At 45.1% G+C, this 12,379-nt stretch overlaps 1 protein-coding gene across 3 annotated transcripts in view; it reads right to left on the reverse strand.

Moving 5' to 3' along the window:
- Positions 1-5,156: 5,156 nt before the first annotated feature.
- The window catches only part of CEP295 (centrosomal protein 295), a 90,281-nt gene continuing 83,058 nt past the window's right edge, over positions 5,157-12,379 (reverse strand). For all 3 annotated transcript variants that reach the window (XM_069759228.1, XM_069759227.1, XM_069759229.1), the window contains 6 exons: positions 9,323-9,454; positions 8,970-9,069; positions 8,395-8,586; positions 7,595-7,703; positions 7,291-7,390; positions 5,157-6,022 (listed from right to left, as the gene is read on the reverse strand). In XM_069759228.1, coding sequence (XP_069615329.1) covers positions 5,990-6,022; positions 7,291-7,390; positions 7,595-7,703; positions 8,395-8,586; positions 8,970-9,069; positions 9,323-9,454 — 666 coding nt within the window. In that variant the 3' untranslated portion in view covers positions 5,157-5,989. The remainder of the gene's footprint in view (positions 6,023-7,290; positions 7,391-7,594; positions 7,704-8,394; positions 8,587-8,969; positions 9,070-9,322; positions 9,455-12,379) is intronic.

The following is a 12,379-nucleotide window of genomic DNA, read 5'->3' on the forward strand; positions in this document are numbered from 1 at the left end:
GAAACGCTGCGTTGTATTTTCCGCAGCATGTCAATTCTTTGTGCGGATTCCGCAGCGTTTTACACCTATTCCTCAATAGGAATCCGCAGGTGAAATCCGCAGGTAAAACGAGGTGCCTTTTACCCGCGGATTTTTCAAAAATGGTGCGGAAAAATCTCACACGAATCCGCAACGTGGGTACATAGCCTTAGGGTTAGGGTTGGGTTGGAATTAGGGTTGTGGTTAGGGTTAGGGGTGTGTTGGGGTTAGGGTTGTGGTTAGGGGTGTGTTGCGGTTAGGGTTGTGGTTAGGGTTACGGCTACAGTTGGGATAAGGGTTAGGGGTGTGTTGGCGTAAGAATTGAGGGGTTACCACTGTTTAGGCACATCAGGGGGTCTTCAAACGCAACATGGCGCCACCATTGATTCCAGCCAATCTTTTATTCAAAAAGTCAAATGGTGCTCCTTCCCTTCCGAGCCCCGACGTGTGCCCAAACAGTGGTTTACCCCCACATATGGGGTATCAGTGTACTCAGGACAAACTGGGCAACAATTACTGGGGTCCAATTTCTCCTGTTACCCTTGAGAAAATAAAAAATTGCTTGCTAAAACATCATTTTTGAGGAAAGTAAAATGATTTTTTATTTTCACGGCTCTGCGTTGTAAACGTCTGTGAAGCACTTGGGGGTTCAAAGTGCTCACCACATATCTAGATAAGTTCCTTGGGGGGTCTAGTTTCCAAAATGGGGTCACTTGTGGGGGGTTTCTACTGTTTAGGCACACCAGGGGCTCTGCAAACGCAACGTGACGCCCGCAGACCATTCCATCAAAGTCTGCATTTCAAAACGTCACTACTTGACTTCCGAGCCCCGACATGTGCCCAAACAGTGGTTTACCCCCACATATGGGGTATCAGCGTACTCAGGACAAACTGGGCAACAATTACTGGGGTCCAATTTCTCCTGTTACCCTTGAGAAAATAAAAAATTGCTTGCTAAAACATCATTTTTGAGGAAAGAAAAATGATTTTTTATTTTCACGGCTCTGCGTTGTAAACGTCTGTGAAGCACTTGGGGGTTCAAAGTGCTCACCACATATCTAGATAAGTTCCTTGGGGGGTCTAGTTTCCAAAATGGGGTCACTTGTGAGGGGTTTCTACTGTTTAGGCACACCAGGGGCTCTGCAAACGCAACGTGACGCCCGCAGACCATTCCATCAAAGTCTGCATTTCAAAAGTCACTACTTCCCTTCTGAGCCCCGACGTGTGCCCAAACAGTGGTTTACCCCCACATATGGGGTATCAGCGTACTCAGGAGAAACTGGACAACAACTTTTGGGGTCCAATTTCTCCTGTAACCCTTGGGAAAATAAAAAATTCTGGGCTAAAAAATTATTTTTGAGGAAAGAAAACGTATTTATTATTTTCACTGCTCTGTGTTATAAACTTCTGTGAAGCACTTGGGGGTTCAAAGTGCTCACCTCACATCTAGATAAGTTCCTTTCGGGGTCTAGTTTCTAAAATGGGGTCACTTGTGGGGGGTTTCTACTGTTTAGCCACATCAGGGGCTCTGCAAACGCAACGTAACGCCCGCAGAGCATTCCATCAAAGTCTGCATTTCAAAATGTCACTACTTGACTTTCGAGCCCCGACATGTGCCCAAACTGTGGTTTACCCCCACATATGGGGTATCAGCGTACTCAGGAGAAACTGTACAACAACTTTTGGGGTCAAATTTCTCCTGTTACCCTTGGGAAAATAATAAATTGCAGGCTAAAAGATCATTTTAGAGAAAATAAAATTTTTATTTTATTTTCATGGCTCTGCGTTATAAACTTCTGTGAAGCACTTGGAAGTTCAAAGTCCTCACCACACATCTAGATTAGTTCCTTTGGGGGTCTAGTTTCCAAAATGGGGTCATATGTGGGGGATCTCCAATGTTTAGGCACACAGGGGCTCTCCAAACGTGACATGGTGTCCGCTAATGATTGGAGCTAATTTTCCATTTAAAAAGCCAATTGGCGTGCCTTCCCTTCCGAGCCCTGCCGTGCGCCCAAACAGTGGTTTACCCCCACATATGGGGTATCAGCGTACTCAGGACAAACTGGACAACAACATTTGCGGTCCAATTTCTCCTATTACCCTTGGCAAAATAGGAAATTCCAGGCTAAAAATCATTTTTGAGGAAAGAAAAATTATTTTTTATTTTCATGGCTCTGCATTATAAACTTCTGTGAAGCACCTGGGGGTTTAAAGTGCTCAATATGCATCTAGATAAGTTCCTTGGGGGGTCTAGTTTCCAAAATGGGGTCACTTGTGGGGGAGCTCCAATGCATAGGCACACAGGGGCTCTCTAAACGCGACATGGTGTCCGCTAACAATTGGAGCTAATTTTCCATTCAAAAAGTCAAATGGCGCGCCTTCCCTTCCGAGCCCTGCCGTGTGCCCAAACAGTGGTTTACCCCCACATATGAGGTATCGGCGTACTCTGGAGAAATTGCCCAACAAATTTTAGGATTCATTTTATCCTATTGCCCATGTGAAAATGAAAAACTGAGGCGAAAAGAATTTTTTTGTGAAAAAAAAAAGTACTTTTTCATTTTTACAGATCAATTTGTGAAGCACCTGAGGGTTTAAAGTGCTCAATATGCATCTAGATAAGTTCCTTGGGGGGTCTAGTTTCCAAAATGGGGTCATTTGTGGGGGAGCTCCAATGTTTAGGCACACGGGGGCTCTCCAAACACGACATGGTGTCCGCTAACGATGGAGATAATTTTTCATTCAAAGAGTCAAATGGCGCTCCTTCCCTTCCGAACCTTACCATGTGCCCAAACAGTGGTTTACCTCCACATGTGAGGTATCGGTGTACTCATGAGAAATTGCCCAACAAATTTTAGGATCCATTTTATCCTGTTGCCCATGTGAAAATGAAAAAAATTGAGGCTAAAAGAATTTTTTTGTGAAAAAAAAGTACTTTTTCATTTTTACGGATCAATTTGTGAAGCCCCCGGGGGTTCAAAGTTCTCACTATGCATCTAGATAAGTTCCTTGGGGCGTCTAGTTTCCAAAATGGGGTCACGTGTGGGGGAGCTCCAATTTTTAGGCACACGGGGGCTCTCCAAACGTGACATGGTGTCCGCTAAAGAGTGGAGCCAATTTTTCATTCAAAAAGTCAAATGGCGCTCCTTCCCTTCCAAGCCCTGCCGTGCGCCCAAACATTGGTTTACCCCCACATATGAGGTATCAGCGTACTCAGGACAAATTGGACAACAACTTTCGTGGTTCAGTTTCTCCTTGTACCATTGGGAAAATAAAAAAAATGTTGCTAAAAGATAATTTTTGTGACTAAAAAGTTAAATGTTCATTTTTTCCTTCCATGTTGCTTCTGCTGCTGTGAAGCACCTGAAGGGTTAAAAAACTTCTGGAATGTGGGTTTGAGTACCTTGAGGGGTGCATTTTTTAGAATGGTGTCACTTTTGGGTATTTTCATCCATATAGACCCCTCAAACTGACTTCAAATGTGAGGTGGTCCCTAAAAAAAATGGTTTTGTAAATTTCGTTGTAAAAATGAGAAATCGCTGGTCAAATTTTAACTCTTATAACTTCCTAGCAAAAAAAAATGTTGTTTCCAAAATTGTGCTGGTGTAAAGTATACATGTGGGAAATGTTATTTATTAACTATTTTGTGTCACATAACTCTCTGGTTTAACAGAATAAAAATTCAAAATGTGAAAATTGCGAAATTTTCAAAATTTTCGCCAAATTTCCGTTTTTATCACAAATAAACGCAGAATTTATTGACCTAAATTTACCACTAACATGAAGCCCAATATGTCACGAAAAAACAATCTCAGAACCGCTAGGATCCGTTGAAGCGTTCCTGAGTTATTACCTCATAAAGGGACACTGGTCAGAATTGCAAAAAACGGCCAGGTCATTAAGGTCAAAATAGGCTGGGTCATGAAGGGGTTAAAGGGAACCTGTCACCTCCAAAATCGAGGGTGAGCTAAGCCCACCAGCATCAGGGGCTTATCTACAGCATTCTATAATGCATTCTGTAATGCTGTAGATAAGCCCCCGATGTATCCTAAAACGTAAGAAAAAGAGGTTACATTATACTCACCCAGGGGCGGTCCCGGTCCGGTCCGATGGGTGTCGCGGTCCGGCGCCTTCCATCTTCATCAGATGACATCCTCTTCTGGTCTTCACACTGCGGCGCAGGCGTACTTTGTCTCCCCTGTTGAGGGCAGAGCAAAGTACTGCAGAGTGCAGGCGTCGGGAAAGGTCAGAGGCCCAGCGCCTGCGCACTGCAGTACTTTGCCCTCAACAGGGAAACAAAGTACGCCTGTGCCGGATCCGCAGCATGAAGACAAGAGGACGTCATCCTATGAAGATGGGAGGCGCCGGATCAGACCGCCCGCGTGAGTATATTATAACCTCTTTTTCTCATCTTTCAGGATACATCGGGGGCTTATCTACAGCATTACAGAATGCATTCCAGAATGCCGTAGATAAACCCATGCTGCCGGTGGGCTTACCTCACCCTTGATTTTGGGGGTGACAGGTTCCCTTTAATACTGAATAAATCGAGATGTGTAAAAATTTTGGATTCTATTTCTTCGCCAGTTGCAGACCATTAACCCATCTATCCATCCTGTGGTTTCTATGACCTTTTCTTCTTGGTATTGTATACGTCAGTGTTGAGGAGTGCAGATACGCTGCGATCACCTCCAGACATTATGGGGTCTGCAGGGAACAGCAGCGAACATGGATTCTGCCTTCTTTACATGTTTAAGGATTTTTTTCAACAATTTTACAACTGCTTAGAGGGAAGGGATTGATATTTCGTTATTATTGAAGTGTTATTTATCCACGCCAATTCCTCGCCGCTCGGTTGGTCTCTTCCCAGACCAGCAGTGGTCAACCACTTTGCATTTTTAGAAACTTGAAAATATGTTCAGCAAGATGTCTCCACATGGAAAGACACGTGCTCGATCTTGTGAGCATTTACACATAAGGACCCAATGGAGTCTGTCTGGTTTTCTTCATTGTGTCCCAGTTTTCCAGCATATTGTGCTTTTTGGGCCGGGAAGGAGACGTCGGATGGATCTTCTGACGAAGATCTTAACAGAACCTAAAATCCTGGAAACTTCATTGTCGTGAACAAAACACAACGTGACTTACACACAAACATTTAATAAAAGGAAAATTTTTAAAAAAAGAATTAAATAGTGAGAACGCTGAATGTCACAGAATCGTTACACCCCATAAATAAAATAATCACATTATATAAAACTTCTTTACATAAAATACAATAACGCTTGTAAGAAGTGACAATACAGATGAGGTTCTGATAAAATCTACGGAGAACAGAATGATTGAGGCCGGTCTGTTACCAGCCTGGAAAGACAACACTGGAGGGCGCTATAAAGGGCTTTCTCTTCTGACCACATCATAAGGTAACATTGATGGCCGCCCAGAAGCAATTTACCAGGCGACATGAAAACTCTGTGTAATATACGAGTAGAGGACAGACGGGGGAGTACGATTGAAGGATCAAACCACATCTAGTCGTGTAGCAAGAAGGCGCAGTGTACAACTGCAGGGTCTGACTACGAGAGAGCTTGTTTGTAGTCTGTAACCATGGAAACACACAAGAGCTGTAAACACAAAGCTGCTAAATGTCTCCGTTACCATGCACTGCAGCGGCAGAAGTGTCTCCCATGTTATATATTAGATGGAGACCTTCAAAACATAGGAGGAGGGCGCTTCCTATTACAATACTACGAGCCTTGTGATCAATAATCAAAATGGGCCGAAACGTGGAGTTACACGCCATCACACTCTGGATATAGCCGCCTCCATTGTTTCTTATGACCAAGTGCACTGGATGTAAGTAATAAGATGTGTCGTGGCATCAAAGGGTTAAGGCTTGTAGATTTCTTCTTACAAGTTCTCATTTGCTCGCACTTTCCTGAGTCTTCATCATTTTTTTCTTCTTTTTTCGAAGTTCTCATTTTTTTGCTCTTAACTTTTCCAACGTTTTCTGCAAGTGATAAAATTTAGCACAATCAGCCAAAGTGTGCTGTATACGCGCTAATCAATACCCTCAGGAATAACAATATAGTATAGGAAGGAGAGTTCCCCCAATCTAAAAACTTCATTTTATCGGATTTAGTAAAAGTTAACAATAAATGACAATCACAAAAATAAAGAGCGCGTGCAAACCAGTGCTCCAGTAAAAATTGGTTCGGTCTCGCCAATGGAAACGGACAAAGGTCCATGCAGGATCTCCGCTAATTCATCCAGGGTAAATGGTCCACGAGGAGAAAAAAAAAAGAGGTGGAGGGGGGGAGAAAAGTATATAGGTTGTAGATCTTCTATGTCCCGGTCGGGGGGGGGGGACAAAAATATATAGGTTGTAGATCCCCTATCTCCCGGTCGTGCCCCCTGCAGTACTGCTGCCATCACAAGGACAGGCCCCAAGTGAACCCTGCTATGGGCAATCCACCACCAAAATGAAATATGCAATTAGGTCTCCTGACACGTTTCCTCCCCAGTTTCGAGGATTCATCAGGGGAGTTTTAGTTAAATATGAGCCTATGCCCCCCCAAAAAAAATTCCCAAGGAAACTAAAGTATTAATATAAATATTGTAATTACAAAACAGCAAAAGAGGCCGAGCACACTTAAAAGGGTTATCCAGGACTTAAGGGTTTTTTGCTTTGGGGCTAAGAACCTACTGACAGGAAGTTGCTGACTACCTGCCTGCTCTGCGACGATCTGACTTGGGTCAGAGCGATCACTGACGGCTCCTACAGGCGATTCTGGTGACCTCACGTCAACAGAGCAGATCCTTCTCTTTCAATCTGCAGACAGGATGTCTTTGCCGATATCATGCTGATTGACAGTCGGCTCCCTGTTACCCAACTGCGGGGAGCCAGCTGTCCATCAGCATAACGCCCTGTAGTAGTGGAAGTCCCCAACAATTGCTCAATGACCAGCGCTGATGAGCGTTGCTCAGGAGGCCGAGGGGCACAACTCCTGCATGCAGTGTGAACACAGAGCACCGTACAGCCTGAATAGAAAGTCAATGGATCCGTACAGCGCTCCTGTGTGTGCACTTCAGCCTCCTGAGCAGTGCACATCAGAGGTGTTTGAGCAAATAATGAGAGTCCCAGAACCTCACCCATCAACAACTCGTGTAAGGGGGCATAAAAAAATCCAAAATGATAGGTGCACTTTCAGGTAATGAAGTGGTGACAAATACATACACAGATCAGATACATGAGACCAAACCCTAATAATTCCTCACCTTCTTAAACTCTCGTGCTTTCTCGCGATTCTTTGCATACGTTTCCTGCCGCATCTTCTCTTCTCTCTGAGTTTTAACCTCATGGAGCTGATTATAGAGCCTGGAGGGGACAAATACACAGGATATAACAATGCATGTGGTGCCACAGAGGTCATCCACGTTATGTCCCTGCTTCACATGCTTCAGAAAATCCAGCCTCCGATTTCTCCATTTAAAGAGATGTCCGCTTTAGGAACTCTGTGTGTTCTCCAGAAAACTACAAATCTGAAGCATCTCTTCTTACACCCCTGCAGGCAATGGTTACCGTATAGTGCGCTGGTGCATCGCTATCTCAGACAGTCTGCGATCTTCTGGGGTGCACACTCGGACCTCAACCACTTTCTTCAGCTGTCCTCCAATAGAAGAAACCAAACCTGTGAAAATAACGTAAAAAGTTACAGATATTTTACAACACATCAATAGAGAAGGGAAAAAAAATTAAAATTTGCGCCGTCCTTGAGATATTAACACTTGTTTACAGCTCATTGCCTAAAGGTACCGTCACACAACGATTTCGTTAACGATATCGTTGCTTTTTGTGACGTAGCAACGATATCGTTAACGAAATCGTTATGTGTGACAGCGACCAACGATCAGGCCCCTGCTGGGAGATCGTTGGTCGCTGGGGAAAGTCCAGAACTTTATTTTGTCGCTGGATCTCCCGCTGACATCGCTGGATCGGCGTGTGTGACACCGATCCAGCGATGTCTTCACTGGTAACCAGGGTAAACATCGGGTAACTAAGCGCAGGGCCGCTATTAGTAACCCCATGTTTACCCTGGTTACCGTTGTAAATGTAAAAAAACAAACACTACATACTTACATTCCCGGTGTCTGGTCAGGTCCCTCGCCTTCAGCTTCCCGCACTGACTGAGCGCCGACCGTAAAGTACAGCGGTGACGTCACCGCTGTGCTGTGCTTTACGGCTGACCGGCGCTCACCAGTCAGTGATATTTTTTTTTCCACACACACACACACACACACACACACACACACACACACGTGGGAATTGCCCTTGAGATGAATTCTACCGTGCTGTAATGGAGGTGGAGTAGAAGATCTCACCGGAGCCGCTCTGTGGGTCTCCCTGGATGTCGGACACATGGGATAGGTCAGGCATCTGATCTTCCTCCTTTGGACTTCTGTCTTTCTTCATTTCTCGGACTCTTTGTGCAGAATTCTGAATGAAATGTCTCTTCTTTCTCATTAAGGCTTCCTGCAGATTTCCCGGAGTGGACGTAAACTCAAGACTCATTTCTGAAGAGACACACGAATATAACGGATAAGGTGACCACTGATCCAGTGTTTTCGGCTTCCCCTCTCTTTACCCCTCTCTGACATGACCAGTGAGTGTGTCAGACGACCGAGGCAGGCGGCAGCGGCATATAGGGGGAAGAAGAGGGGACACATTCTCATTTCAATGTTCAGGACACATGTAACGGGAAGGAGGTTGGTGTTCATGATGCCAACAGCTTCACATGAGGCCCGGCCATCTCTGGTTCAGCACCGCGGGACCTGCATGGTGTTCTCCAGCCCTGTGGCGCCTCCAGCAGCAGCTGTACAAGGAGCTATAACAACCCCCATCTGGGCTCAGTCCCTCTTCCCCCGCTCCTCTGAACATGATGGCGGTATTTAGTTACCTGCAAATTGCTGAGATAAAGACATAGTGACCGTAGACTGATCTGCTCCATCATGAAGGCCTGAAGTGTCCACCTCTGGTTGGAGCGGCTGAAAAGTGCTCTGCCAAGAAATAAGAGGGTGTGATCTTGTTATAATCGGGAGGACATAATAATATCAGTCATAAGTTATAACTTATTGGCTGAAGTGATGAGAATCATGTGATCGCCTGCGCTTTTGTGCTTCGAGCTGACATTTTTATTGATTTAATTTTGAAGGCACATACATTGGTTTGATGGGGTTTTTCTAGATTTATTTTTTCTTAAATTTTTTTAAAAATTAATTTCGATAAAAGAAAAGCTGTAGAGCGCTTTACCTGGGACGTGTTCACACCCTGATGATCTGCACTCAGGGAGACAGGAGGCTCAGATGAGACCACACTGCTGTCATTCAGGCTGATGAGAGTAAGATCTGGTTCCTCCAGGATTCCCCGCATCGACTCCGAATCCTGAATCAAATAAAATATATATACCGTATATACTCGAGTATATGCCGAGATTTTCAGCCCATTTTTTGGGGCTGAAAGTCCCCCTCTCGGCTTATACTCGAGTCATACCCAGGGGTCAGCAGGAAAGGGGAGTCTAATAACACTCACCCACTCCTGGCGCGGTCCCTGGTTCTCCAGGCGCCGGCAGCTTCTTCCAGCGTTGAGCGGTCACATAGTACCGCTCATTACAGTAATGAATATGGACCCAACTCCACTCCCATAGGGGTGGAGCCGCATATTCATTACTGTAATGAGCAGTAACAGTGACCACTCAGTACAGGAAGAAGCTGCAGCGCCGAAGAACCAGGGACACCGCGCCAGGCGCATGTGAATATAATGGGGAGGGGGAGCACTGCGCAATATTCACCTCTCCTTGTTCCAGGCGCTGCTCCGTCTTCCGCGTCCTCTGCAGTGACGCTCAGGTCAGAGGGCGCGGTGACGTGGTTAGTGCTCGCCCTCTGCCTGAACGTCAGTGCAGAAGATGCTGAAGATGGAGCAGCGGCTGGAACAAAGAGAGGTGAGTATAGCAAGTGCCGGGGGCCTGAGAGGGGAGTATGTTATTTATTTTTTTTTTTTTATCGCAGCAATAGCATATGGGGCAAAGATCTGTATGGAGCATCTTATGGGGCCATAATCAACGTTTGTGCAGTACTGTATGTGGCAACTATCTTTATGGAGCATCTTATGGGGCCATTATTAACCTTTATGCAGGATAATATGGGGCATATTTTAATATGGAGCATCTTATGTGGCCATCATGAACTGTAAGGAGCATTATATGGGGCTCCTGATTCAATATAGATATTCAAAAACACTTAACATACTGATGTCTCAATTAATTTTACTTTTATTGGTACCTATTTTTACTTTTGAAGTTTACCGGTAGCTTCTGCATTTCCCACCCTAGGCTTATACTCAAGTCATTAAGTTTTCCCAGTTTTTTGTGGCAAAATTAGGGGTCTCGGCTTATACGCGAGTATATATGGTATGTACTCATATCTATGTATCAAAAACACAAAAGAAAGGGAAGCAACACTAGCCCATATAATGAAAGAAAAACAAACTTTATAGAGAATCATAAATATACATGATAAAAACTGAAGGTAAACTAAATCAAATTTGCAGACGATGCAAAGCTAGTAGGGATAGCCAACACTAGAGAAGATGGAGAACGGATTCAGAAGGATCTAGAGAAGCTTGAACAATGGGCAGTTATTAATAGAATGGTATTTTTCAGGGAGAAATGCAAGACTACATCTGGGCAGGAAAAATGAAAATTACATCTACAATGGGAGGAATAGAACTAAGCAACATCACGTGTGAAAAAGACTTGGGTATACTAATAGATCACAGACTGCACAGCAGTCAACAGTGTGATGCAGCCGCAAACAGTTGACGTCCCGATGGGGGCAGGCTTTGCAGCACTGAGATTCTCTCGTCCCCAAGCCCCATATAATGCTGCATAAAGGTTGATTATGGCCCCCATAAGATGCTCCATAGAAACATATGCCCCATATAATGCTGCATAAAGGTTGAGTATGGCCCCATAAGATGTTTCCACATAGAAAATGTGTTCCATATAATGCTGCATAATGGTTGATTATTGCCCCAAAAGATGCTCCATAAATAGGGATTTTTGTGTACTCACCGTAAAATCCTTTTCTCCGAGCCATTCATTGGGGGACACAGACCATGGGTGTATGCTGCTGCCACCAGGAGGCTGACACTAAGTAATACAAAGAAAAAGTTAGCTCCTCCCCTGCAGTATACACCCTCCTGCTGGCTCCCAGCTAACCAGTTCGGTGCAAAAGCAGTAGGAGATCAATAACGACATATAAGCGTAAAGCATGTCACATTATATATAAGAGTATAACATATCAAAAGATAAAAACAAAGCATAAGCTAATAACAGGGTGGGAGCTGTGTCCCCCAATGAATGGCTCGGAGAAAAGGATTTTACGGTGAGTACACAAAAATCCCTATTTCTCCTTCGCCTCATTGGGGGACACAGACCATGGGACGTCCCAAAGCAGTCCCTGGGTGGGGACAACATCACTTCAGGCCGTGTAGCCGCTACTTACAAGTGCGCCACCGCGGCCTGCAAAGTCCACCTGCCCAGACTCACATCTGTGGAAGTGAGTGAAATATAGTGCTTCAAGAATGCATGCGGCCTGGAGAAATTCGCAAGCCTGCGGTCGTGCTTGCCGACGTCTGGCGCCTAGAGCCCTCAGACAGGGAGATAGGCTGGCATCTAGCGCGAAAGGACTCCTGGATGGAGAAAAGAATCCACCAGGCTAACGTGGCCGAAGAAAAACGGCTAAACCCTTCCTGCGACAGTCAGGAAGCCTACTTACCATCGAAAAACCCGAGTAAAATGTCCAACCTTTGGAAGGACGTCGTCCTCGATACGTACCCACTCGGAGCACTCGCTTCTTCCAGATTATGGAGAACCCATTCCGCTTTGTGGACTAGAGCCGAAGGAGATGAGAGGACGATGCCCCTGCAACAGTGGAGATATAATACCCCTTGGCAACGAGGGAAGGGGATGGCTAGAGGGCAACCTTGCCTTGAAGGTAATAAGGAAAAAAGATAAAGAACAGAGCGTCGAGATCTGAAGACTCATCAGGAGGACAAGAGCGCAGAGAAAGAAGGGGAGAGACCCTCCCTGATAGAAAAGTCTATCCGGATCAGAAAAGGAGTCCACTGTAAGATGCCCAGGACCATTAAGGTCCCACGGATTTAACGGTACGCGGTAGGGAAGAACTACAGGTTGAGGCCTGCAAGAAAGACCATATTTCCAGCTTGAGACAATAAGCCGGAAAAATACTAGTACCGCAAGCGAGAAAAAAACCTGACATGGTCAGTGCGGGTCTCCCGGGATCACTG

This window comes from Ranitomeya imitator, chromosome 3 (assembly GCF_032444005.1).
Source record: "Ranitomeya imitator isolate aRanImi1 chromosome 3, aRanImi1.pri, whole genome shotgun sequence".
Taxonomy (NCBI): Eukaryota; Metazoa; Chordata; class Amphibia; order Anura; family Dendrobatidae; genus Ranitomeya; species Ranitomeya imitator.